Source organism: Capronia coronata (assembly GCF_000585585.1).
Source record: "Capronia coronata CBS 617.96 chromosome Unknown acBCG-supercont1.4, whole genome shotgun sequence".
Classification (NCBI taxonomy): domain Eukaryota; kingdom Fungi; phylum Ascomycota; class Eurotiomycetes; order Chaetothyriales; family Herpotrichiellaceae; genus Capronia; species Capronia coronata.
Window position 1 is genome coordinate 225625 of NW_006912896.1, and position 27284 is coordinate 252908.

At 53.4% G+C, this 27284-nt stretch overlaps 9 protein-coding genes across 9 annotated transcripts; 4 read left to right on the forward strand and 5 right to left on the reverse strand.

Annotated features, from left to right (window-relative positions):
• Positions 1–259: 259 nt before the first annotated feature.
• On the forward strand, positions 260–1904 carry A1O1_04642 (uncharacterized protein; the record flags this gene model as incomplete). Its single annotated transcript, XM_007725533.1, has 3 exons — positions 260–459; positions 523–986; positions 1048–1904. The coding sequence occupies 3 exons, from the start codon at positions 260–262 to the stop codon at positions 1902–1904; spliced, it is 1521 nt and encodes a 506-aa protein (XP_007723723.1).
• Positions 1905–3210: 1306 nt separating this feature from the next.
• Positions 3211–5428, forward strand: A1O1_04643 (uncharacterized protein; the record flags this gene model as incomplete). Its single annotated transcript, XM_007725534.1, has 5 exons — positions 3211–3436; positions 3494–3579; positions 3630–4258; positions 4315–4482; positions 4546–5428. 5 exons carry the CDS (start codon positions 3211–3213, stop codon positions 5426–5428), a joined length of 1992 nt encoding a protein of 663 aa, XP_007723724.1.
• A 59-nt stretch (positions 5429–5487) lies between these two features.
• Positions 5488–7013, reverse strand: A1O1_04644 (uncharacterized protein; the record flags this gene model as incomplete). Its single annotated transcript, XM_007725535.1, has 5 exons — positions 5488–5616; positions 5698–6181; positions 6306–6373; positions 6508–6582; positions 6723–7013. The coding sequence occupies 5 exons, from the start codon at positions 7011–7013 to the stop codon at positions 5488–5490; spliced, it is 1047 nt and encodes a 348-aa protein (XP_007723725.1).
• A 1510-nt stretch (positions 7014–8523) lies between these two features.
• Positions 8524–10330, reverse strand: A1O1_04645 (uncharacterized protein; the record flags this gene model as incomplete). Its single annotated transcript, XM_007725536.1, has 2 exons — positions 8524–9673; positions 9771–10330. 2 exons carry the CDS (start codon positions 10328–10330, stop codon positions 8524–8526), a joined length of 1710 nt encoding a protein of 569 aa, XP_007723726.1.
• A 1613-nt stretch (positions 10331–11943) lies between these two features.
• A1O1_04646 (uncharacterized protein) lies at positions 11944–13339 on the forward strand (the record flags this gene model as incomplete). The annotated part of the gene is made up of 2 exons (XM_007725537.1): positions 11944–12417; positions 12479–13339. The coding sequence occupies 2 exons, from the start codon at positions 11944–11946 to the stop codon at positions 13337–13339; spliced, it is 1335 nt and encodes a 444-aa protein (XP_007723727.1).
• Positions 13340–13471: 132 nt separating this feature from the next.
• Positions 13472–15231, reverse strand: A1O1_04647 (uncharacterized protein; the record flags this gene model as incomplete). Its single annotated transcript, XM_007725538.1, has 2 exons — positions 13472–14341; positions 14404–15231. 2 exons carry the CDS (start codon positions 15229–15231, stop codon positions 13472–13474), a joined length of 1698 nt encoding a protein of 565 aa, XP_007723728.1.
• Positions 15232–15411: 180 nt separating this feature from the next.
• On the reverse strand, positions 15412–15630 carry A1O1_04648 (uncharacterized protein; the record flags this gene model as incomplete). Its single annotated transcript, XM_007725539.1, has 1 exon — positions 15412–15630. One exon carries the CDS (start codon positions 15628–15630, stop codon positions 15412–15414), a length of 219 nt encoding a protein of 72 aa, XP_007723729.1.
• A 714-nt stretch (positions 15631–16344) lies between these two features.
• A1O1_04649 (serine/threonine protein kinase) lies at positions 16345–19053 on the reverse strand (the record flags this gene model as incomplete). The annotated part of the gene is made up of 1 exon (XM_007725540.1): positions 16345–19053. The coding sequence occupies one exon, from the start codon at positions 19051–19053 to the stop codon at positions 16345–16347; it is 2709 nt and encodes a 902-aa protein (XP_007723730.1).
• A 5527-nt stretch (positions 19054–24580) lies between these two features.
• A1O1_04650 (uncharacterized protein) lies at positions 24581–26459 on the forward strand (the record flags this gene model as incomplete). Its single annotated transcript, XM_007725541.1, has 2 exons — positions 24581–25400; positions 25450–26459. The coding sequence occupies 2 exons, from the start codon at positions 24581–24583 to the stop codon at positions 26457–26459; spliced, it is 1830 nt and encodes a 609-aa protein (XP_007723731.1).
• Positions 26460–27284: the final 825 nt, after the last annotated feature.

The window sequence follows — 27284 nt, forward strand, 5'->3', positions numbered from 1 at the left end:
TCATCTTGTAGCTTGGAAAAGGCAGATAAGCAACGACAACATACCCTATTGAGGTGCCGACCAGGGATAGCGGATGCTGGCTGTCCGGGCCGGCCAGGATTTCACCCTTTTGGGCTTGTAGAGAGACCGATGAGCCTCATTCAAATATCACACAAAAGGGAGAGCCGTTGCCCTGGACAGACCACCTGGTAATTTGATTGAAACCATCAGCAGTCCAGTCGAACCACCAGCAAGAAGAAAAGAACCACAAACCACAAACATGGCCGAGCTCAAGGTTGAATCACGCTCGGAGTCAGGACCTGAGCTGGAGGTCAAGAAGGTGGCCGTCACTGAGGGGACGGACGAGGTCGTCGGAGTGGTTGAGGACATCTACATCGTGGACCGTGCAATGGAGAAGAAAATGCTCCAGAAGTTCGACTGGTACATCATGCCAGCTCTCTCGGTCATGTATCTGTTCAAGTAAGTGGTCCAAGACCCTCACAGGAGACGACCCGGTGGGAGCCAAAAGCTGACCTCGACCAGTTCAATCGACAAAAGCAACTTGGGTAATGCAAAGACCGACGGCATGGACAAGGACCTTCATCTGGTCGGAAACCAATACAACATCATGCAGTCTGTGTACTATGTGCCTTTCGTCCTCACCGGGCCTCCCATGAACTTGGTCACCAAGAAATTCGGAGCAGCCCGTGTCCTGCCGGCTTCTGCCATCATGTTCGGCGCCATGGCCATGATCAGTGCTGGCACCTCCAACTTCGGGGGCATCGTCACCACACGGTGGTTCCTGGGCATGGCCGAATCCGGGTTCTTCGCCGGTGTCATCTACTACCTGTCGACTTTTTACACGCGAAAGGAACTGGCAACGCGCTTCAGCATCTTCTACGCATGGTCGGTCGCCGCGGGTGCCTTCACGGGTTTGATCTCCTATGGAGTCTTCCAAATCACGACAGGACCTCTCAAAGGCTGGCAATATCTCTTCCTGATAGAAGGTCAGTATCCTATTATACCGGTGTAGCAAGGGACAAGCAGCTAACATAGCTTTCCAAACAGGTGCGCTCACTGTGCTCTCCGGGATCTTCGCGTGGTTCATCCTCCCCACGTCCTCTGCAACCGCATACTTCCTGAACGATGCCGAGAAGAAGTTGGCCTACCACCGCATGGCAAAGGGCTCGTCCACCTCGGTCGACGTCAAGTTCAATTTCCGCAAAGCCATGAGAGTCTTCGTGGAGGACCGCATGTGGCCATTTTACATGTTCATTGGCTTCTGCGTGGACATTCCTCACTTCTCGCTCTCGAACTGGCTCCCACAGATCGTGCAAAGCCTCGGCTACTCCACCATCAAGACGAACCTGTACACCGTGGCCCCCAACCTGGTTGGAGCCGTGTTTTTGGTGGCTGCCGCCTTCTCGTCCGACTACACCGGAGACCGGGCGCTGCACATCGCCGTCACCCTGTGCATGACTTTTGTCGGCTTCACCGTGCTGGCTGCAGTCGACGTGGCCCATCACGTTGGAGTGGGCTACTTCTGCTGCTTCCTGATCTGCTGCGGAGGCTTCGTCAGTTCGCCTCTTCTGGCTTCCTGGTACGCCAACAACACCCCCGAGGAGAATCAACGGGCCCTCCTCACTGCCACCCTGGCCGCAACTGCTAATGCAATGGGTCTGGTCTCCTCCAACCTCTTCCTCGACAAGGATGCTCCCCAATACACCATGGCGTCCGCGGTTTCGGGTGGATTTGCCGGCCTCGGCTGTATCCTTGCCACCTGCGTCGGCCTGTACATGAAGTTTGACAACATGAGGAGGGACAGGATCCAGGGCGTCAAGCTCAAGCCTCAAGATGTCCCAACCTCGGCGTTGGTCGACGGTCAGAAGAGCTTGAGCTGGAGATGGCTGGGTGGTATTCCATGAGCCAATGTAATACTCGCCTGCTCTCGGACGGTGTGATTGCCCAAGAAAGAAACCTGAGATCCAAGCTGGCTTGAGCTGCAAATCAACGAACAGTCCGGGCTTCGGATTGTCCCTGGCTCGGATGCCACATACTGTGTACATAGACACTTAGCTAGACAACTTAGAACTTGATGATATAGATTAGCTCATGATTCTGTTCTGAACCATACCATCCATTCCCCAGACGTTCATTCACCCCAATAATAATCTACGTGAATGGCTAAGCCGTTGGCGAGAAGAGCTGCAACTCCCAACAGCCATTCATTGTTCGTGTTGTTTTGGCAGACCTCCGCCTAAAGGTAGCAATCATGCACGAGGGCTATCACAATTGTACCATCCGTAAAGAGCGGACAGGTCCCCGATCGCCGTCCATCTGGGGGCAGTGCCGAAGAGCTGGAAGAAACCCCAGCGGAGATCGTACCGTTTTGCTGCTTATCTGGTTGATGGCGCCAATAAGGCCGAATGGATATCAGAAACCCGCAAACCTCATGGCTTCAAGCAAATAGCACTGGTGTTGCAGGTAGCTCGTGTCTACGGGCGAAAGACGTGAGCTTCCAGATATGCGTTGCCCGGGTTGACCCACTCTGGATCCAAATAGGCTGTGATAATTGGGTCGAAGCAACGCTTATCAGACAATGGAGTCTTGAAGCCGGAAATACGGGGCGGTCACTAGAACCAGGCACTCAAAGCTTGAACCCTTATCTCTCCTCACGCGGCTTAGACTAAGACACGAGAGACGTTCCGGTCCGCGCTGTATCTAGATTACCTGGTATTCTGGCCTGGTCGGACCATCATGTTATGAGTTATGATACAGTGAGCAGAATCCTCGCGTAGAGGACCTCCCATGCAGAACATCTCCCCACCATTCAGAAAATGTCTACCTTGGGCCAGGCCGGCAAGATCAAGTTCATCGAGGTCGTTCCCCAGACCAAAAAAGGCGGGGCGACCAAGCTCGCTGGAAAAAGGGTGGCCGAGACGACAGACAACTTGAACGAGCCCAGGAAGAGAGCGAGGCAAGCGTAAGCATGTCCCTGCAAGCCACGACACGAATACTGCTGAATCAGTCGTCTATGCCAGGTGCGACAATTGTCACAGAAAGAAAGAACGATGCGAGGGGGGCACGCCCTGTCTGCGCTGTGTCCACGAACATCGAGAATGCAAACCGCAGAGCTCATACACCCGAGGCATGCGAACGACACCAAACCAACGGTAAATCGCAGCCTTCTTGACCCGTCCGCAGATGTACGCCTACTGACCTCACGGCAGAATGTCTGACGCTGAGCGTGTGTCGTGTTTTCGCAAGATTCTGTCGCACTATGTGGACGTGGAGCCCTTGGACGACGATGATCTCTCTTCTCTGGCGAACTCCCTCGGGGATTCAGACCATACATCCCTGGGCCCCAATGCCATGCTCGGAGGAGTGTCAGGAGACACCCGATGCGAGATGAATGGAGAAACCTTCACCGTCAAGGCTCTCTCTCCGAGCAAATTCTGTGAGCAGCGTGCCCAGCTTTAAAGCCCCTATACCCAACGGAACTAATCATGCAAAGCCTATTCCGGCGAGAATTCTTTGCTGAATCTCTCTCAAAAGATCGGACAGACGATTGCAGAGAGGATGGATGTGAACGAGACAGAAGTAACGCCTCCCAATCGGCTTAGAGGAGCTCTGTTCTAACCAGATTGCAGGACTTGAGAGAGCCCGCCGGATCTGAAGAGAGTCCGCCAGAGCCAGGAAAGCTGGAACTCTCTCTACATTCTCTTCGCACCTGCCTCGAGTGTCTCCCACCGCGCGAGATAGCGGACTTTCTTACGCAGACATACTTTACCTACGCCAGGAGCAACGTCTACCACGCCGACGCAGAATCCATGTACTCGTGGATAGATATCTGCTACAACGAACCGTCGCGATTGACGACTGATGACATTCCCACAGTGTGTTCGATTCTCATGATCCTGGCCACCGGCACCCAGTTTGCCCACATGAAGTCTGGCATCTCGGTCGAGGAAATGACAAGAGGCTCCCGTTCCAAGATCTACTTCTCTGAAGACAGCTTGGGTCATACCTTCTATAAGCAGGTCTGCACCTTACTCCCCGTCATCATTGCAATAGGGTCGTTCGAGAGCATGCAAGCCTGCTTGCTGACGGCAAGCTACTTGATGCCGATTGACGAGGCGAGGCTCTCATACACCTACTTCGGACTGGCGCTTCATATTGCTTTGCAGAATGGCATGCATCGAAGGTCAGAGTCCCTTCTCAGCCCTCGTACGGCTGAAATCCGAAAGAGAGTTTGGTGGTCGCTGTATACACTTTATCAGTAAGGTTTCTCCAGCGCATCTCACGACTTACAAGTTATAGCTGACTCCTCCACAGGCGTACTCTCATATATCACGGTCACCCCAGAACTTTGTCTTCTGCCGATGTTGACGTCGATCGGCCAAGAGACATTCCCGAACTGCGGAATGATGAACATGCAAACTTCCAAAATGAGGCGATGCTTATCGAGATCACCCTCATACTCGAAGACATTGCCGACGAACTGTATGCTGCTGCCCAGCTCCATGATCCATCTCGAGGTAGAGCGACTTGCTGACCATTCCACAGATCCCTGTTACGGAAATCGCACAGTGCTGTGCACTTTATGAAATTGTTTGCCCTGCGCCGCAAACTGATCAGCATTGGAGACAAACTCCCCAAGATCGTCAACGTGGCAAACGAAAAGCTGCCAACGTCAGCGCTGCGGCTGAACATCCATTTGCATCTGCACTATTGGCATGCCCGCGTTTTCCTCGGACGTCCCTTTCTGCTGGTCAATCACAGTAACGCGTTATCAGAAAGGGAGAGTTCGCCTTCTACCATGACTTCCGGCAGAGACACCCTGGTCCAAGACTCGGTACACGCCGCGTTGGAAATCATCAACCTGTGTCAGCTGCTCCAGAGTCGAGTTGGCCTCGCGCGTGCATCATATGGAGTGGAATTTACTTCCTGCCGAGCAGCGATACTGGTGCTTCTGGCGCGCAGCCTCGTGGACAGAGGGAGCCAGATCCGCCACTCCCTATCCGCAGGTCTCCAGATCATCAAGGCCATGGGCATGGGCAACGGCGTCTCTCGTTGCCAGAAATCGATCATACACGCGTTGGAGCAGGCAATCACCCGAATGAACAATTCCATCGGGGTCGGCAGCGCGTCTGTGAGATCGACGAGTGAAACAACTCTTTCTTACAGCCGTTTCAAGGATTGGGAATCACGCTGGCAAAAGAGATCAGCCTCATTATCGTCGCAGTCCCCCTTCCCCGCCGAGACCTACAACAGAGACATGACCGTGCAATCGGAATCCAGCATGGGCTTTTCTGCACAGGGAGCAGGCTCGGCAATGGGGAATCCGATCGAAAGCTTCGATGAAATATTTGGGTCGATGCCTTTGCAACTACATGAGTTTGATTTCATCCCAGATATTGGGTTCTCCTTGGAGGAAAATGGCAATTGACATAGATAGCACCGTCCAATGAAAACTTCTCAGTCCGCAGGCTTCTAAACATATTGTATCTATTCTCTCGAAACATCCTCTTGCTTCAGGGGAGCTGCCTTGGGTTCTGACCCGTAAGGCGCGATTCTCACCATATGACGCCTGGAGCCCGGAGCATAGTCCGGGATGGCGGAATGCGCGACAGTTCTCTGCACTTGGTGTTAGCGTCATTGTCATCACTCTCTCAAGAGAGTCCCGCCGTTTCGGGGTGGTGGGTTGCCAAAACGTACCTGGTCCCAAATCACCACTGTACCGGGTTCCCACTTGCATCGGCAACTGAAGTCAAGAGAGCGGATGTGGTCGTTGAGGAAGTTGAGGATGAGGTCGGACTCGGAGGGCTTCATGCCGTTGATCGACTTGATGGCGGTGAGGTTGATGAAGATGGCGGGCTCCTTGGTGACCGGGTGCTCGATGATCAGCGGGTGGTCGGCCTTGACCTCTTCCTTCATGACGCGGTCGTAGCCGCGGCGGGTGATTTCGATGGCGTCGACGTTGGAGTGCGTGCAGGTCAGCCCGTGCAGCCGTTCGCGGAACGTCGGCGACAGAGCCTTGTACGCTTCGGTGATGGACGTGAAGGCCGTGTCGCCGCCGCCGTCGGACGGGGTCTCAAGCACCCAGAAGAAGGTCGTGCTCGGCGTGTTGTGCGTGAACGTCTGATCAATGTGCCACAGCTCATACGAGGTCTTGGGTCCGATCACGTCACGGATGCTCCCACTAAAGTAGTTCCATCACATCTGGTCAGCGTAGACCTGAGCGAAATAGGGAGACACTTTTTTCCTGGGAGACTTCTTCCTCGGACTTCTTTCCTCGGAGGGGATGTTTTGTTTGGCACACTTACACTTTCTCGTCGGCGTAGATGACGTGGAATTCGGAGCTGGTTCCCTTCGGGTAGCCCATGGAAGGGTGCTAGAACAAGTAGAAAGACACAAAAGTTAATAACGTAGATTCCTCCCCTGAGTGGCGTGCGTACGTGTACCCCCTTGGGGAGGATACAGCATTGGCACTGCCGTGGCCCGGAATGCTTATTGCTCATTACTCACCTGGTGCAGAGGCCCATAGTGGGAGACTATCTCCCTCTGTCTGGCAAACCCGATGTCTTTGAAGTCTTGATCTCTCTGCAAGGGGAAAAACAGTCAGTCATGGTTTTACTTCTTCAAGCGAACACGAGTGAATGGCTGAATAGTGTATGCCATTCAGCCATTCAGCCAGGTAGGTAGCTAGGTAGCTAGGTAAATGAGAAGACAGGCAAACTTACAAAGACAAGAACACCCCTCTCGGCAGCAAAGAGAGCCACCTGGTCCAGACCCTCCTTGGACAACTGACTGAGCTGGACACCGTGGATCTCAGCGCCGATGCGCGGCGTGATGTTCTTGATCTTGGCGTCGGGCGTGAAGATTTCGGGCTTCGCAGGGTCAGCGCGCGTGCCAGGCTCGACCTGCTCGAATGGCGGCACGTTGACTGTGAGCGAGTAGCCTTCCGGACGAGTGGGCAGGTACGCCGGGTACAGCGGTTCCGTGACCTTGGGTTCAGTGACCGCGGAAGGCATGGTTGATCAGATTGTTGGGGGTTGTGGTTTTGCAAATTCAGGATAAGACGAGATGAGACAGGTCGATATCTGATTGAGATATCGAGTCTTGGGTGAAATGGGGAAAGGTCAGGTCAGGTCAGGTCACAAAGATGCAAGATGCAAGATGCAGGCAGACCGGTCAAGCTTTCTAGTTCTTCAGTCTCCTTGGTCATGGCGTGCACCATTTTAAAGGGTCACTCACTGGCTTCACCTATTCAGGGTCTTCGGGCCTGTTCGTTGGTCGAACAAGACGGGTTTGCCGAATCTGGCAATCCCCCTCCACCGGGCCGGACCGGCATATCCAAGATTTCCTAATCCGGTGTTTTGTATATACCGGGCCGAGCCAGATCAGGCTAATTGTCTGAGTGTTCCCCCAAATGGTGCCCAAGGGACGATCTGCCGATGGATCCACACTGGTCCTTATCTTGTGGAACGCGCCATCGTTGCCGTTGCCGTCGGCGAGCTTATGGCCCCCTCCCCAACATATTGCTGCCCTTTCTGCAAGACGCAGGGACTGGCTCAGAGCAAGTTGAGGGTCAGGGTCTACTCCTGGTCAGCGGTCAACGCCCTTGTCTCCGCCTCTATCGCTGGCAGTGGGCACCGACGTGGCTCTCCAGAAGTCTCGATTCACACCCGAACAAGCAATCTGAGATGACTCCTATTGGTGGACAAGGGGCATGGCGTGGGTAGAAATGCTCAAGCCGTGCTTTCTGGGGATTTCTTATCGCAAACATAGAAGTGGGGAGGGCGTGGTTCGACTGTCGCCGACGGCTTGAACGCCTCGTGAAGAGACCCTCCGAAGGCTGACTAAGTACACAGGTATTTGGAAGTCTGATTGCACTACGCTTCTGTTGGACAGAGACGACTCAGACGAGCTGAGAAGACTGGAGGGGCGAAGAACCCACGACGGAACCATCCATGCAAAGGGCGCCCAAGGCTGCTTAGATGTTCACAGGAACTATGCGTATTTCGATATCAAGCCTTGTAGGATGATTGGGAGGCAAGGATTGAGCGTCCCATGTTACTGTCAGCCATCAAAGTGAAGTCAGGCCTGACCCGGTGATGAGTTAGATATGGATGCGAAACGAATGGGAAATCGGATCGATGAGAGGGAGTCGCGTGGTTGTACAGTAGCCTTCTATGGTCTGACGGCAACCATTTACAGGGAAAATGAGCACTGCAAGCCAAGTGAATAACAATTGTGGGTTCTGTCATCAACCCGACGGTCTGAGGCGTGTTCGGCGTGTTGAGAGGCCAGAGGCAGACTTCGTGCGCTGATCCAGGAGTATTCGATCAGTACAGAGGAAACATATAGGAGCTGTCTGGCAGAGTTGGATTAACATTGACCCTGGATATCATATCTCTATTGTAACATATCTAAATACTCATCGCACTTCCTCCGAATCACTTTTCAATTACTCATCGGACGGACCACTCTCTCACACACATACAGAATGTAACAAGATATGACAAGGTTTCGACAGCCTTTCTACCACATCTTCTCCCAAGTCCGTCTGAGCAGAGACATCTGAGCGAGTCTCTTTTTCTCATTCTCCTCCAAGCCACCTTCCTCCCAGTGTCTGCACTCCATATCGATCTCGGCCTTGCCGCTATAGATATCGCAGGTCTTGGGATCTGTGAATCGCGTACGCTTGAAGATCTTCCAGAACACAAACATGACAAAGCCGAAAGCGATGCCAAAGTACGACGTGACAAAGCCCTCGGTGTCCCAGGGCACGAAGACATCGAATCCGATGAAAAGCATGACCAGACATCCAATGACAATAGCAAACCACGCACTGTAAGGCGCCAAGGGGGCCTTGTAGGGCAGACTGTCACGATCGACGCCCTGGGCCTTGAGGGCCCTGTGCCAGCCGATAAACGTCCACAGCATGCCCGTGTAGGTCGCGACCAGGGCGATGGTGGTCAGCGAGACGAACCAGAAAAACACCGTCACCGCGCTGCTCGAGGCCACCAGATACGTGATGCACGAGATCAAGCTGACGGCGGAGACGGACCAGACGGGGATCCCGGATTTGGTGCACTTCATGAAAATCTTGGGCGCCTGGCCGTCCCGCGCCAGCGAGTACAGCGTGCGGCTCGACGAGTAAAGATAGGCATTGCCGCACGACCAGCCCGACAGGAGGATCAACGCGTTGATCAAGCTGGGGAGACCCGTGATACCGAGGTTTTGGATTCCGATCACCCAGGGGGACGCGGCGGCGCCGGCATCACCGTTGTCCAGGGCGCCCAGGAGCCGTGTGTCGCGCGACGAGCAGATAATGCCGACGCAGAGGACGCCGACCACGTAGAACCCGACGAGACGGTAGAACACGAGTCGCGCCACCCGCGGGATCGTGCGGCGTGGGTTCTGGATCTCGCCGGCAGCCAGCGAAATCAAGTCCGGGCCGGCAACGGTGAACGCGGCGTAGCGTACGACTGACCACCATCCCAGAAAGCGGCCGGTCGTGCCTTTGGCGTAGTATGGATGCATGGCCAACCCGTGTTTCCAGTAGCGGAAGCCGTAGGTGTCGTGCTTGGGATTGCCGCCGACCATGGTGATGAAGGTGAGGAGGACCAGGCCGATCAGCAACAAGATCTTGGTCGAGGCCATGACGAATTCCGACTCGCCATACCATCTGTATTGTCACGTGTCAGAAAAGATCATAAAGGGGACAGCTTGTGCAGAGTAATCGCCAATTTGCATGGGGGATGTCTCCTTTGTGGTGAACTCACCTCACGGCAATGACGTTCAAGGCGAAACAAACGACAAGACATATGGTGATCCACACGGCTGGATTGACGTCCGTCGTCCAATACTGCATGACGGTCGCGACGGCAGAATATTCCGTACACACCAGCATGGCCCCGGCGAAGAAGTAGGTCCAGCCCATGGCGAAGCCCAATGCAGGATCAACGTAGCGACCCGCGAGTTCGAAAATGGTGCCGCGCACAGGCAACCAGGCACACATCTCAGCAACACACAGATTGCACGGCCAGACAAACAGGATGCCCCAGAAGAGATAGCCGAGTACCAGGGACAGGGGACCCGCACGCGACAGGCTGCCGCCGATCCCCACGAACAGGCCCGTCCCAATGGAGCCGCCGATGGCCATGAGCTGGACATGCCGTGGACTCAGGCCGCGCTTGGTCTGGCCGAATTTTTCCCATTCGGTCTGGGAGAGGCGGCGTTCATACACATCGCCCTTCGGGAGCTGGTGTTGGGAGTTAAAGGAGACCTCTGAGACAGCTTCGCCATCCTGGACCGTTTTGATCTCGGGGTCGTCGACACCCATGATAGGTGAGATGAATGGATGGATGGACGGATGACACAGAAGAGGGAGGGGAGGGGAGGTGGTTGCCTTTAGGCAGGATAAAGTAGTGACAATCGCTCAAATGTGTACCCAAGAGAGACAGTAGCAAGTACTGTTTCCAGTTTCTGCAGTCTGCACACGGTCTGCAGGAAACAAGAAACCGATTGGATGGAGTTGGTCGAGGCCGTGAGAAATGTTACTACAACAGCGGCCAAAAGGGATGATATTATATACTTATCAGACAAATATACATCATGGCAACAGTCCACAGGCACACCACCAGACTTGACTCGAGCCCTTCGTGAGGTGTTTTCCGTTCTGGATCGTGTCTGTTGTCTTGGTTCGAGAAGATAAGGAAAAGCAGTGATAATGTCAAATCGCCAACCAACAGCTTGAGATCTGCGAGTCCTGGTCGAATGGGAGCGGTGCCTTGGTAGGTCAATGACAAGACACATATCTCGACGAACAACCAACCCTGTCGCAGCCTGCAGATTCTGTCTAGATTTCAGGGTAGCATTCCCGTGGATCCAAAATCAGATGTCGTGGGGCCTGCAGACTCGAGGCTGTCACAAGAGTTCCGGAAAGGCTAGAAACCCACAGAGAACACATCCTTTTTGCGGAGGAGGTGGTTAGTTTCAGCCTTGGTTTGCAAAAACCTTGCCACCTTCCCTCTTGTTGAGGCAGTTGTCATCGATGGGCATACGCTATACCAATAGTTCTGAGAAAAAACATCGGCAGACAACAGCGAAGATAAGCGAGCAACTTTGCATTGGTGGTCATGGACAAGGCCAAGGTCATAGTCGTCCTTCGTCTTTAGTTCTTCTTGGATCGGTTACAGAAACTAGTATAGTAGTAGTATCTGAGGAGGTTCAAGGTGTACCGTGCAGTCCTACTCACACATGGATGCAGGTAGTCGGTGGTCAATTTTCAGCCAGTGGCGTCGCCGCCGCTATGCCAAGCTCTTGGCAGTCTTTTTGCTGGATGCTGATTGCTCCGGACAATCTTAGTCGGCGGGAATTCGGTCCGCTTGAGTCTTGGCGGCCTTGTTTTCATTTGCCGACTGGTTGCCGCCGTCGACAGGAAGGGAAGCAGTCAGCGAGGGTCGGTTAATTGGAAGCTGTCAGCGAAGCTCTATTGATGGGAAGCTCTCAGCGAGACACTGATAAAGCAACAATTACGAAAAGCCATGAGAAATTCTAGAACCCGTCGTCGCTGACTGCTACTGCTACTGCTCGAACTGTGCTGGGCTGATCGTGGCAATCTGCATTCTAGTCTCTGTCAACTACCGGACAGACTAGGTACCTAGCCATCTTTCTGAACTTCATGTTACTCAATGACAACGACAACAATCAACCAGACGGCGATCCTCCAACCCCCCCGTGACTACAAGGTGTATCTGATGGCGGGTAAGGGCCCGTCTAGACGGTGCTGTGGTTGACCTTGTCGACTTTGGGCTTTCGAATTTGGGTGTTGGGTAGCCTCGCTGTAACCTTGATCATCACAGGTCTTTTCATACTTCATACTTCGGTCGTCTGGCCATCTTGTTTACATTTCTTGTCCATTTTCCTCTTGTCTTCAGTCAATCACTTCCAACAATGCCGACCTCGGAAAATACTGTGATTGATCTCTTCCAAGGGTGGCCGGCCCCCAGCCTGCTTCCCACCTCGCTCCTCCAGGCGGCGTCCCAAACACTCCTTTCAAATCCGTCTCTTTCAACGCCATCACTCCTTTATGGCCCGGATCCAGGTCCGCCGTCTCTGCTGGAGACGCTCTCTGTCTTTTTGTCCAAGTTCTATTCAACGCCGTGGACGTCTCCCTCTCGATTAACCATCACCGGCGGAGCGAGCCAAAGTCTGGCATGTATCCTCCAAGTATATACAGATCCTTCTTTCACCAAGAATGTGTACATGGTGGCACCGACCTATTTCCTGGCGTGTCGCATTTTCGAAGATAATGGGTTCGCCGGCAGGCTGAGGGCCGTCCCGGAAGACCAGGAAGGTATCGACATTGAGAGGCTGGAGGAACTACTCGCTCGTGACGACTTGGAAAATGGATGGCGTGACCAACGTGTAAGTAGACGGTTGCTCCTCGCCGTGCCGCTCTTGATTAATCTGACATTCCGCTCTGCAGCCCACGAAACAACCTCTTCCCTGTCAGAAACATTTTCAGAACATCATCTACTGTGTCCCCACATTTTCCAATCCATCTGGAAAGACCATGTCTCTTCGCCGGAGAGAACAACTCGTCCGCTTAGCTCGTAAGCACAACGCTCTGGTTGTCACCGACGATGTCTACGACCTGCTCCACTGGAACCCGACTCGGCTTGGTGAGGCTGCCGTGCCGCGACTGGTGGATGTAGATCACACCCTCGACGGCGGTGTGGTCTCCCCGTTCGGAAATGTGGTTAGTAATGGTTCCTTTTCCAAAATCCTCGGGCCAGGCCTTCGCACCGGATGGACAGAATCCACGGAACTCTTCGCATTGGGGCTATCAAAGTGCGGATCGACGCGCAGCGGCGGTTCTGCCAGCCAGTTCACTGCATCCACTATCGCCGAATCTCTCCGATCGAGTGCCTTTCAACAATACCTGGACTGTGTCCTGGTCCCGGCCTATCGCCATCGTGCTGCAATTGCATTGGAAGCGGTGCAGAGATACCTGCTGCCTCACGGGGCCATTTTGATCTCCCTAGACGGAAATTCCAACCCAAAACTCCCGAAAAACACCAGCCTTGCGGTGGATGGCGGTTACTATATTTATATCCACCTGCCTGAACAGCTCGATGCCACACGATTCGCCGAAGTGGCAGAGCGACAAGAAAATGTCATTGTGGGCAGCGGGGAGAATTTCGAGGTCGTGGGAGACGAAGCCAGTGTCCGGATCAAACATGGTGTACGTTTGTGCTTCGCGTGGGAAGACGAAGATCGTATTGTTGAAGGCATCCGGAGACTCGGTAAGGTGTTGGAGCAAGCCATGGCCAACATCAAGACTTGAAAAGCCACTCACTTTGCTTGACCGTGTCGTAAACAACTGTTGCATCCTTGAGTGACTTACTGGATGCTGTCATTCAACGGGATCCAGAGGCCAACAAACAGCTTGCAACGCAATTCATGAGATGAAACCTCTTCACACTGCAAGGATGCGCTGTCCACTGCGGCGGAGGACCGGCATCCAGGCAGGAACCTCGGCTGATCCCTCTTCGTCCTTTAGCCTCCACGCCTCCTGCACAATGTTCCACAAGTGCGCAATATTGCCGATCCGATACTTAATCATCCCGTTCCACCACCGGTACCAAACCTCGCGCGGGCGACCTCTCTCGGCTTCACAAGAGGCAATGAAGCCTGGCCACGTGATGGTAGCAGCAATGTTGGAGTCGTAGCCGGCTCCAGCCTTGATCTCCTCAATGGTCGTCAAATGACTTGCCACGCGGTCGACATATAGCTGCATATCGGCAGGTGGACATGGGAGGATGCGAGTATGATAATATACTCTGAGTGCATGGGCGAAGGCCAGGATATGATTCTTGGCCAGTAGAAGGGCGACATCAATGTCGGCTTCTGTGCCAGATAGGAGATCGGACAGTGGCTCTGAGTCGATTGACCATTGTGAGAGCGTCTCGGAGAAACTCACACACGCCGAGATCAAACGCGGAGGAAATGGGAGGGAATTCGAGACGTAGTAGGAGATGTGCTGGGACAGCACAACAACTCGCCGCATCAGGTTGGCCAGCGTGGGTGTGATACCATAGGCGAACTCCAGTCCATCCGTGACCAGGGAGTTGGAATAGCTCAAATCGGGCACCACGAGGCCGTCATCCGACCAAGGTATTGGCAGCAAATTGATAGAGGTCGTGTTCGCCAAGGTCGAAAGGAATGAAGAGATGGCAATCAATCGATCGATCCGCGATGACTCTTCCACTTCACTGCGCAACTGCCGGGCAAACCGATTGACTCCGTCGAGATGGATCCAATATTCGCTCATAGAACCTTCCATCACCTTTTGAATGTCAGTGTTATCAGGGCAAGCTTTGATCAGAGCATTGTTCGAGCTTAACTCACATCCGTAGTAATCAAAGTCAGCATTGCTGAGATGACCGCTTCCCCTTGTGAGGGCGAAGCCGAAGAGGAGCTGCCTAACGCCTGGTCTTCACCGCCTCCAAGGGGTTCTTGCAAGGCTTTCTGCAGAGAAGCGAAGGCCTTTGCGCGGAAATGTCGCGCCGTGAGGTCCAGTTCCGATGAACCGTGCATATCAGCACCCCGCAGGTGAAACGCAGAAGTTGCCAGAAGCGCATAAAAGATGGCAACATTGCTCGGTGGTACCTCCGAGGCAGAGTATCCCACACCCAACAAGAGATTGGAAGCCCCATGCATGGCCTTGGGCACATATATCGAGGCATATGGATTCTCAGGATGCGGCAATGGTGGAAGGAGATTGGCGACCGTACGGATGTAGTTGTCCATAAGTCGATGAATGACAGGATCCCCAAAAAGACTCGAATTAAGACCATAAGGGACCGGAGAAGCTTCTGGTCTTCGCGGTAACAGTTGGAGTTGGCCGTTGAGACCGTCGGGTGACTGCCTCACGGTTAATGGTTCTGTCTCCGTGAAATCTTGTCGTGGAGAGCTGTCGCGTTGGCAGGGATCTACCAAGGGGGCCCGGATACTCAGTTGAGGTATGCATGCTCCGTCCAAATCGGAGCCTTGCAATTCGTCCAGAGTCGGCACTCGAGCATGAAAGACACCGAACGGTCCTATAGAAACCGAAACCTCGGGAGAGGTGACCGAATCAATGGCATCGATATTTGCTATTTGTCGATCAACCTCATCGAGTCGGTAGGCCCATCTTGGATATCCTGAAATCATCCAGTCAGTCGGCGTCTTTGACATGGCGTGAACCTGCCAGGCGGCGGGTTTGATTTTGGTGGCGCGAAAACACCAGCTAAATAAGCTGGTCCGATGGATGGGTAAGTCTACCTTGCAAAGTCATCGCCTGCCGCTTGATCGCGGAAGGGGCCACAGTATCTTCATCGGTGACCCAATACAGCTTCAGGTCGTACCCTTCGCAGGTTAAACCAGCTCTCCTGCAGCGACCGCATTGTGGACGTGTGGAGTCGCATTTGACCTTTCGTCCTCGGCATGTCCAGCATCTATCAGGTTGGTGGTCTGGGTCAGTATCAGATGAGGAGAGTGAAGGACAGAAAGGACGTGGAGGGAGCGTGCAAAGTACCCCGTAAAAGTCTTGGTCTTGGGCTTCACCTCTTTGGCTCTCCTTTTGGCCGTTGTCATGATTCCTCCAGGAACTCCAGATACTGGAACAGGAAAACGAAGGTCAATTTAAAGCGTCCTGCATCATGTCGTCTCCGAGCAGACGATCACAGATCCCAACGCAGTACTGCAAGGACTCAATATGATGATGCATTACTAGGATGAGCCACCAGCCACAAATGAAGTCGCTCCAGGAGATCGAACGAGACCAGCTGGGCCACGAAGAGGCTCTGATAAGGAACAGGGATCAAATAGTCAAGGCAACCACGGCAAGGGTTTGCAGCTTAGATTAGTAGACGCCTTGTGTAATGGTGGTCCATGTAGTTTATCGAATATCCCGAGTTCGTGGCTATGTGATTCACCGTAGTGAGATTGCATGTATGAGCTACTGTTTCGCCGTACATCATCCGGATGAGTCATCCAGTGGTCCATCTGTGCGTCTCTCCTATTTGACCGCATCTCAACTGTGTCGATGGGAGTTTCACCACCTTCGCCCCCATTTGCAGTGCTGAGAAACAAATGTGGTGGCACACTGAACACTGGGCTTCATCTGTAGTCTGGCGGCAAGCAAGCCGGGCAGTCCGCCGGTAATCATACTCCATGCTGGTGCCTGACTTGCTACAGCTCGTTTCTTTCGCTTCGCTAAAAATACATTCGTTCCTTCCTGGACCCAGAGACCCATCACTTGGGAGATTGTCCCACCCAGCATCCAGTCGTTGGTACGTGATTGATTGATCACCTCGCATGTGGCCGGTCGAGGCCATCTCCGTGTCGAGATGGGCCGCGCGAAGAAGCTTTGACCGCATGTGCCGATCTAACAGGTGTATGTCTCGGACTATTCCGATGCCCCTCTTCCTTCAGGGAAAGTATCTTTGGCAAACTATCCATCCGTGGTGGGTGCCCCCCGGTCGCCAGATTTGACAAATGAGCCAACAGAGCCACGTTCTCTTGGAGATTCCCGTTCGGGGCAGCCTGCTGGCCGGGCCGGGATGAGCGGACCTCGTTCAGAAGTGGTGGCACAGGAGGTAATGCACGGCTGGGAGCGGCGCTAGGAGGAGGGTAATAAGAAGGCGACGGCGGCATGAATTTGACATCTTCTTCCGAAGATGCACTGCTACTGTAATTGATATAGGTGAATGCTCCGGTGTCGACGGATTCTCCGAAAGACAGGCGGGGGTCGACCTGACCCTCATTCCTCTGCCGAAGTTCCCAGAGAGCTGTCTGTTGGGGACTATCCTGGTCATACGACCAGGGGACTTCGTGCCCAAGCACAGGGGGCCCGGCTCGGCCACCTCGCCGTCGTAATGACGGCTCCCGTGAATGTGGCATCTCGGCGACAATCGTGTCGGAAAAGCCATCGAAATCAAATGAGAGCTGAGAGCTGATAGACGCCGTCCTAGGTGTTGTGTGAATGCTTGGAGGATTACGGCGACGATCTGTCTGCAAGGTCTGGGAGTGTGGAAGTGTAACGTGCTGATGGTGCTCTTGTCGCTCTGCATCCCGCGAGTTTGAACTCTTCAAGTCTTGTCGAAGCGAATTGAGAGATACGTTGTTTTGGGGGCCTCCTTTGGAAGACTTGCTCTCTTTGACAGGATTGGGTATATCCACGGTCGGAGGACTGCGTGAGCCTCGTGCCGGCGGACAATGTAGGTGAGGAATGCCGGTGTAGCGACGTATGCAGTCGTACAACCTCGCTTCCAGCTGGTCGCTGGTCAACCGGGCCGAAGGATCTCGTTCGAGACATTGCAAGGATAACCGAATAACAGGGCCGACAGCATGATATACCCGACTCTCGTCCTTGTCGGATTCGGCTTTCTTGTAGGCTTCTTTTCCTAGCGACTCGGCCCAAAGGGCGATCTGACTGAGATTTGCATGGTAGCTGGCATCAGCAAGACCGCCGCCTCGACCGGCCAGTCGGTTTCTGGCTGATCGATGTCTGGCGAATGAACTATAGCTCCGCTTACACAGAAGGTTCACAATATCCATTAAAACCGCCCCGAGAGAAAAAACATCTGATGCGAACTTATCGTCCTCGACCGACTGCCACGTCTGCACAACGGCACTGCGACTTTCTGGAGCAGATACAAAAATAGGACCGCCAAATATCGAGCTGCTTTGCTGGCCAGTGGAACTGTTGGAAGATATGACCGAGGGGGTATAGCCACCTCCGGTGGTGTCAACCATAAGCTGTCTGGTGCCTTTGGTGGACGTACGCTGTGTGTCGCTGTGTGACTGCGATGTTCGCCCTTGCACAGTTGATGGAGGTGTCGCATGTGGACCGAGTGCCATGCGCAGTCGCAACCTGGCGTAATTTCCCTTGGACGTGGGTTGAAAGGTATATGTTGCAGTGGACGACGTCGATCCGCTTCTCGCTAGGCTCTTTTTATTCGAATTGGTGTCCCTATTGTTGTTGCGAATGCTTCGTCCCGAACGTCCACCAGATGGAAGCATGATGGCGGACGATCCAGTACTCTGCACCATGACCGCCCTTTTCCACCTTTCTGGCGGACCATACTGGTAAGTTTCAATGTCGTTCGGCTGAGCCATATCGCGAAGTTCGCCGTCTCCAGCCAGCAATCCTAGATATATGTTGAAGGAGTTATCAACTTGAATATTGGACGGCCGAATGGCCCCATGAGACTCGCCGTTGCCATGCAGCCATGCCAATGCGCTCGCCAAACAGTGAGGCCAAGTGATGAGGATTTTCCGACGTTCGATCTTGTCCAGGCTGGTAAACGCTTTGGGGGTGTCCGTAAGAAATGTTTTGAGCGTCCATTCAACGGCAGGCAGAGATAGTATATTGAAGATGCCTTGATGGAGATAGGATCCGAACACTGAGGCAATGTGTTCGTGACACAACTTCCTGCTCCCCGCAATCTCTAGCAAGATGTCTTCCTCGCTCACCTTGGAATCCAAGACGATTCGACGGCGCATGAGAGTCCTGGGAGATTCGGACATTAAACGAACTCTATCAGTGCGCTCGTGGCCTCGGGCGAGAACCATCGACTTCAGGCTGAGAGAAATGATCGGAACTGTCTCTTCATCTGCGTACCGGATGTGCTCTCCTTCACCGATGATCCGGGTGAGGAATCGGAACTGGGCTTTGTAGAAGCGTTTGTCCAGTGAGCTGTCCGGCTCATACGACAAGCGCAGCTCAGGAACAGCATAATCAGCTATCGGTAGATCTTCATCGTCGTAAGAATCGTCGATAATGCCAAAAATCTGCTCGGGTACACCGGCAGCAACCAGGATAAGGAAGAAACGCTTTGCGTGAGCGAGGATGCGGTCCAGATAGGTGTCATCCGTCAAATCACCGCCGAAATACAAGGTACGTTGCAACAGATCCTGTTCGTTGGGTCGGAGTTGGGACCGGATGTAGGCAGGAGTGACGGTTTCGTCTACGCGCACCTCTGTCCATTTTGACGACGCTGGCACCCCTGACATTGTATGACGGTCGAGTACTCCACCACGACGTTGAAGAGAAGACACAAGTCCAGCGTCGGGGTCGAAGCAACCGCGTGGACATCGGCCATCCCTATCCTCGGGACCTGCGGTGTGGAGGTAACAAGACAGTAGTGACAGTAGTGACAGTCGGCACGTGGGAAGTGGGCAGGTGTGCTCTGTGGAGGAATGGAGCAAGGATCAAGACCGTCTGTGCGCCATTGAAAGTCAAGTCCTCCTTCACAGCATCTGGTGAGAGGCAGAAGGTGACAGCTCCGTCGTGTCCTAGTAGATACTGACTCTGTTTCAATCCAGCAGTTCTGGGGCCATCAAGAAGTATAAAGATGATCCTCCTGGGACAGACTAGTTGGAGAGAATTAGCCCCTAGATGGCCAGAGCAAGATGTGAGAGCGACTGTTCAATGACAAGTGGGGTGGTGAAACTCGGAGGAGAAGACATGACGGCTGTACCAAGCTCATCATAGATGCCCTTATCGCAGAGCCAGGAAGGGCCTGCATGGACTGATCTAGCAGTAGGGACGTAGCAACACAAATGAAAGGGACGAAACACGCAGTTCTTTCTGGCAAACCATATCCCGTGAAGATAACAGTGATGTAACCTTGTAGAGATTCCACACTGGTGTTCGCGGCCGGAGCGCCGATAGAAGCCGTTGCAGATGAAAACTCGGATGCTGCGAAAGACACTACGGGGATAGTAGTACCCGGTAGTTGGTGATCAGAACAGCCACAGAAGATGGACCCGGAATGGCATATTGAACTAGGGATAGTAGTGTAGCATTGTGGTTGAGTGAGCGGTCATATACTGTGGTAAGCAAACAATGCGAAGCAAAAAACCGAGAATGGGACCATCGGCCTCCGCCGGCGCACAGAGGAAAAGTGACTGGTGGCTGAAGAGTCTTATCAGTTGAGGCGACGCTGTAGATAAGTTATCATAAAGAAAGGAATAGACAAAGGCGCCTGGTGGGGAAAAGGGGGCCTTACAAAAGCAATATCCTTCTGTGCAAAGCGACCTCGTCCTTCATTGCCAGAACGTTGCTTATAGTCATCATCCTCCTATGATGCTTTTGGTCTTCACAGTGTTTCTTGGATCGCCAGAAGAATGATTTTGCAAGCGTTTGAAAAGAGAGTAGCCAGTTGATATGACCAGTTCCTCATGGCTTTGGGTTATCTTTTGTAGGTATGGAAAACCCAGCTAATCCAAGAGCCTAGAGTTGAAATAGCGTGTTGGCTTGCGGATGAGCTCTAGAGGCTGATGTAGCTTGATCGACTGAGGCTTCGCTAGCCTGACGTTCTCCATCCAACCCCGTTGTCACTAGATGTCGGCGCTGGTTGGTAGAGGATAGCGGCTCATCGCCTGCTTCCGCAGAAGCTGTACACATAAACAACATATGTCGATATCAGAACAAGCAATACAGACAAGGTCTTTGGCCCATCAGGCCGTGCTCTGGTGAAAAGAACCTCCAACTCCAAGCGAGGGAGAGGAGACATGCTACCCGCATTTATCCCCTGGGCAGTTGGTCCAACACTGTCGGTAGCGCTTGTCGTCTTCTGATTGAAGCAGCCGGTGTCAGGCTGTCGAGAGGCACCACGACAGCCGGATCAACATTTGCTGTGTGGAAGTACTTGATGTGGCAGAGTCCGTGTGGTAGTACCAGGCACGAAAACGCATCCAGAGCATACGGAGGTGTGTTACACAGGATGTTGCAGCGGCCTCGTCGTGTCACGGTCCTAGAGTCGCATGTTTTCCTTCTCTCTTGCGAGTGATGAGACGCACCGTCTTGACTCCAGTACGGCGAGGAGTGCTCTTACCTTCAGCTGCAACTGTGTTCTTTGTTTGCCACACTGGCAGCTATCCGTGGCCATGCTTGTCGCCAGTGCCTGGTATCACAAGCTGCTGTGCGACAGTCGCACCATCGACAGGTTCCTCCAACATAAGACAACTTCGTCAAGTGGGAAAGGCGCTTGGTTGTCTGATTGTTTTAAAAGCTCAGACCCTTCCCATGAGGTCTTGTCCCTGTCGCAAACCCAATCCTTGTGCTCCATAAAATGGAGCTGCTGTCGTTCTCTCTCAGACTTGTTCTATGTATCTCTTTCCCCATCCGAGGATTGTCCTTCCCATTGCTCGACAATATCAACAAAGAACCATCACCTTGCTCAGAGGATTGCTCTGTTTATATCTGCCAAAATTTGTGGGATCCGGCTCGGTGCCTCTCTTCGCTATTCAAAGCTGACACATCTGGAGCGACTGGAATGAACCGTGCATCCTCATCAGCATAGGACCCGATAACATCAACCAGAGTCTTTATTGGATGGTGAGTCTTGTCATTGAACAGTCCCGGTCACATCTATTAGCCATGGCTGCTGCAAGCCTTCTCGAGCGCGGCGTTTATGATGGATACTGTCCTTTCTTTCTCGAACCTTCAGAAACCCACGTACTTACCTATGGACAATTTCAAGGCTCCCGCACCCCTGGGGCCAGGACCCTTTAGAACTTTCAACTACACGATAGGCAGCTGGGGACCCAGCAGGAGTGTGTCAACAGTTTGGACGGACAATGAGGGACGTGTATCAGATGCTCTAAGCTTCCCCGGCACCGGACATGTCGACCAGTATTGGGCTTCGAATATATGGATCTGGACTCCAGAAACCACAGTGAGCCCTGTTTGAGCCGTGCGCTGAGTGCTTGTTTGGGGCCGACCGCAGAGGAAAAGTTGGAAGAACAACCTGAACATCAATGAGCGATGCCAAAAGTTGGCAGCAGCGAGTATGTGCGCGGCAGGATGCCAGGAATGTTGCCACTGTCTTTCGTATCCACCCAGTTAATCCGCTTGCTTCGTGCCAGGACTGGCTGCCGGTTTCTGATTTCGTCAACGTTTTGCAAATGGTTCTTTCCGATGCGAACGCAATGGTGGCCCAGCGTCCAAAGTTAAATGAAGAGCGAGCTAAATGCTGAAAAGCATGAGCTAATGTCCCAGGGTGCCATTGAAAGCCGCATCTTGTGTGCGTGTAAGGCACAGAGCTTCGGCACCAGCGATTGGTTTGTTGCATGCAGCTTTGAGTTTGGGGCCAACTTGCTCTGGGAAGCAGACAAGAGCACGTGAGAATGGCCAGACAGAAGGCCGGATTTGTGTGGTGTTACCCTCGTGTTCTGTATCCTCAGCCAGCAAGGGAGACAAACACTCACAAATATTGTGGCCGATGCTGTACTATCAAGGCGCAGAGAGTGGCAGACACGAATTGTCGCCTTCGAGGAAGCCAGCCGTGTCAGACCGGTCTGAGTGAGTACCATGGCCTCATGTAAGAAGAATTGTTGAGCCACGGCCGCCGCCACAAGTTTGGCAGAACTCAGAGCTGGAGAACGCATCGGCTGACGATTTGATCGACAGGGGAATGCCCCTGTAACCAGTGACAGTTGATTAAATTCTGGCACTTCGGCAGGCAACAGAAAGGTTCCACTCAGATCCAGCACTGGCACCTGTAGCCGTTGAATCCTGTATGTCAACATGTATGTGTCGTGAGAGGTCAATGGTAGAGTACTAGTATGTAGTCGTGACCTCAAGTCCTTGTCCGCCTGCTCAAATACCTGGCCAACGACTGCAGCCATGGTATAGTGCTTGCAACCCGTAGCAGAAAATCCCCACGGGCGCAGGAAGCATCTGATGCAGTGCCCCTGTTGGCGCTGGCGCATTGTCCAACAAGTCCACCTGTCGGTTGTTTCAGCTTCCGGACTCCCACTTCGAAAATGGGGCTGTCAAATATAGTTTTCGTGAGGCTCCCGGCAAGAAGCGAAAATCATTCGAACAATCATGATAGATAGACACACGTCCCAGCAGAGATCATCCGTCTGCATCCAAGCGAGGTCAAAGCGGTATGTTGGGCCAACAACCCGGACAAATATAATGTGCACTCAGCCATTACACCACCTTGAGGCCGTTTCAGTCAGGCATCAATCATACGAGATCTTCTTCACCTCTTGTAGAGCGCCGTCCGCCGTCCGCCGTCATATACAGGGCTCTTACTTGGCGAGCAGGGTGGCGCCGCAGCCACAAAAGCCTCCCTTGTCAATGCATTGATTTATCGCTAGCCAGCTCGTGTATATCAACACCTTGCCCATGGCATTTCAGAGCAAGAGGATATTGTACAGTACGTACACGTACGTAGTACGTAGTCCGGCACCTTCTGACCGGAGAAGACCAGGCGGATCCGAAGGCTTCCTGAGGCGCCCCGTCGAGGGTAGGTTCGAGACTAGGTTGCCGCGGCCACTCCCTGGAGTGGATGAATTGTCCATATTCTTCCATACCGCGGCCGCAACCGCAGGCTTCTCGAAGAATCTAGGTAGGGAGGAATGGTACTTTGTACACTCGATGAGTGTGGAGGTAGGCTCCTCACATTCACTGCGTGCAGTGCGCAGCAAGGGTGGGTTAGGTAGGAAAACCGTCGCGATAGAAGCTTGCTTCATATTTCCGGACGCCTGACAGAAGATGCTGGTGTCCTGTCGGTGAAGCTGGGCGCAGTCATGGTTGGTTAACTGATTAGCTGGAGCAGCCGGAAAAGAAGGGAGATGGACAAGTGCCCTTGCTCAACGCTGCTGCCCTGTCCACTGTCCTTCATGCCCTGGTCCTGTCGTAGGCCCGCTTTGCCTTGTGAAAATGTCTTGCTTGCTGTAAGAGTGGAACAAGCAGAGTTGTTGGCGGCAGAAGGTAGCGAGGGATGTCTGCAGGGCGATTGGGAAAAGACGACTGTGAGTGGCTCTTAGGGTCTCTGGGTGCCTCCATGGCTCCTTCGACGCCCTAGGGCCCCCTGTGGCTCGTCCGATCTATCGTGGTCTAGAACCCTCAAGCCCCCCAGTCGCCTTCCTCATTCTCCTTCATGCTCCCGCTGACAGAGCCACAACCGGTCACAGTGACTGGTAAGACTGGCTCTGCTTTGTGACCCGAAAGCAAAGGGACACGCTCCACTGCAAGTGTTCTGCATGTCGACTGCTCCCTGTGCAGCGCCTGGTTTGTAGGTAATATGCCTCACAAAGCCTCCCCCAGCGACGGTCCAAGTGTCCACAAAACTTCCGGAGCCCTCATGGCAGGCAGATGTGACAATCTTTTTCAGTACCATTTTAGCCATTAACTTACCTACCTCTAGTAGTACCTAGCAGTGCCCGTCAACCTCTTGTTAGACATCGCCTTCCTGCCTCATCAAAGACCAGTTCCCAGTCTTCATCATCCTTCGCTTCTTCCGCCTTTGTCGCTGGATTCTTTCGTTTGCAAGCCTGGCTAATATCCAATCGACTTCACGACCTCGAGAAGTGGCTGCTGGCACCCCGTGACTCTGTGTTCAAATGAGTGCTTCGGATTGCTGTCCTTTACCATCCGGTTGATCAACACCGTTTCCCGGCCGGTTTGCTGGCAGCTCCGCTGTAGCGGTGTCTCAAAGCTGCCGTCTGCGAATTTTCTATCTGCTTGCCATCACGTCCCTTGTCTGGGCGGTCCTTGTACGCGGCGCTTCTAGTCTCGCCAATGACCTCCCAGCCACTGTCGCTGGACAATGCCTTGCATACAACATCGAAGAGACTCTCCGCCGTTGTCCAGATTTGCGAGGTGCCTGTGACATCTCCTACCGTGGAATGGCCCGATGCGACGGCGCATGGCCTCGTTGAAGTTGTTGGCAACGTTGGAAGTGAATCCTTGGACAAATCAAGAGCGTTGTGGGCAGGACTGAACCTGGATAGGCCTAGGATTGGTGAAGGACAGTTGACCAAGAAGAGGCCCTCAAGGCCCAGGATCAGAAGGAGATCGTCGTCTAGCTCAGTCGAAGGAGAATTCGTGGAGGGTCAAGACTATTGTCGTCAAAGGTTGCCGTCCTACAAGACGCTCTCTCAATCGAGAAGTGTTGATAATGCAGCCTCGTTTCCCAGGAAGGACGACTGGCGTCGGCCTGGACACAACGGCCATGCGGCGACGACAACACGCAATCCACCCTCTACAGGCATCCCAATTCCCCGAGCAAGCCCTCTAGGTGCCTTCGCCCCCCAGCCTTGGATACAATCATATCCATTGACCGCGCAGAGTTTGAGCACGTCTTGCGGAGTGGTTGCCCCTCTTACACCGCCTGAGGATCTTGATGCTTTTGACTGGGACACCCCTCTGCATCTGAGTCCCGAAGAGGGAGTGCGCACAGTCATGAATGTCAACGACAGGTCCTCTCGTCAACATCACAATCAGGCCCGCGCCAATTCTACCTCCAGGCCTTCAGGAATCCAGATGCCAGACAGATCCAACATGAATGAAGACGAGGCAAATCGGTCTAATTGGCTGGGAAGAGCATGTCAACAGCTTGGTAAGGAGCCTTGTTTCCGTTTGAGAATTCTTACTGATCAAGCGTGCAGTTCTGGCCCTGGGTGATGCGAGTAATCAACAGCAACTTCAAATGGTCGTTCAGGCGCTACCTTCACAGGCGAAGTCTTCAAATGCCCGACCAGTCTTCGAGAAGGTCGTTGAAGTGGTCCAGGGCCGCTTCACTTCTCCCCCCTACATCACCATTACCCATGCAATCTCGCAAGTGATCAGCATGGACGAAGTGCCAGCCTCCCCTCCAGCTACTCCGAACACCAATCACTCGAGCGACGACTATTTTCAAGATCAGACCGTCTTCACGCATGCCGCTGTGGTTCCTGCTTATCATTCTCGCCCGCAGCCGCCCGCCGGGCCCAATCCTCGATCCACGAATATAATCGCGGCGCCAAGCAGTATTCACCTTTCCATCCTTGAACGCTACCTTCCACCAACCACGGCTCAAGAGGTTGATGACTTCTTCACATTGAGTCGACGATCTTACCTCGCCGATCGCCTTCTCGAACTCTCGGCAAACAACGGCAGCCTGCTGCTCGTGTATCCGACCAAAGTCGGAGGGTCCGTGTTCGCCAGCAAGTACATTGGTCCGGTCATTGAGCCTTTTCTTCGGCAGTTTGTTCTACTGAACAGTCTCTACATGGAACTCGCGATTGAGTTGGGGCAAATGGCCGGTGTGGCCGGCATGAAGAGTTTCGAGGAAATCCAAAAGCTGCTACAAAACATGTGTCGGGATTTGGGACAAAGAGCACCTTCATGGGGTCTCCCTAGTCGGTACGAGCTTGTCCATGCGGAAACGGCCGAGGTGGTACTGGACGGAACGCTGTGGAAAGAGTGGTATATTGAGCAAGAGCAACCTCGCTTGCGACAAAATTTGGTGGACTATCACAAGGCTGGCGGCCGCATGCCAGCTCGGCACGGTCAGATTGAGATCACTCCGGGAATGTTGGCACGTGAGGTGGTAGAGGGCATTCGCCACAGCCGGGAGCCGGCAGGGAACGCAGGCATCGAGGTCGGCGTGTTTGTCATTCGACGGACCCTTGTGTGATACTGCCAGGGATCCCTATTTTCCTCTTTCTTTCGCGGCTGGGAGTAATTGACACGCGACGCATCTGGGGTCAGCAAGGTGTTACGGAATCGAACAGCAAGGACAACATAGGAATGTGTCGTTAATGTTTTCATTTGCTCTGGATTTACCAGATTCACGAAAGACACGAGATACCCGGTGAGCTATGGTGTTGCTTTCCGAATCTTGATTCATTCCCGTGGCAGCAAGGCGGTGTCGGGTTGGATGGCTGGTTACAACTTGCATAATGCCTTTTATCTGGAGCGACAACGTGGAGCTGGTCACTGCGGCAGGGCGAGAATGGCAACCGTGAATTGCTGCCCCGGCAGGGAATACAGGAGCCGACGCTCCATCTCAGGTATGCAACATTTCAAACTGTTTCAGATGGTGGCTCGCATTGTGTGGTACTAGTAGGTGGTAGAGCGTTTGGCATAAGGAGATTGGCCTATCTAAGGTATCTTAATGTGGAACACAGCAGCTGTAGTAGGTAGTAGATGAAGGAAATATGCAGAAGAATTGAAGCATCGACGACGGGGCCACCATCAAGATTCCAGATTCCTCTGTATGCCCACGTCTCGTTGCATCCGCATCCTACTGAACTGATTCAACGAAGTGCCTATCGAGACCTGAGGGCAATCAGTGCTGCGTATTGGTAGCTAAATGTTTCGTAAACTGTCCGTTTGGAGCACTAGGCGGTTGTGCCCCTAAAGCCCATACTACGGCCTTTTGCCCGCTAAGGCCGGAGCCTAAGGAGCTCGTGCGACCCCCAAACTCCACTGTGGCTGGCACCGCATTCTTCAGATTACA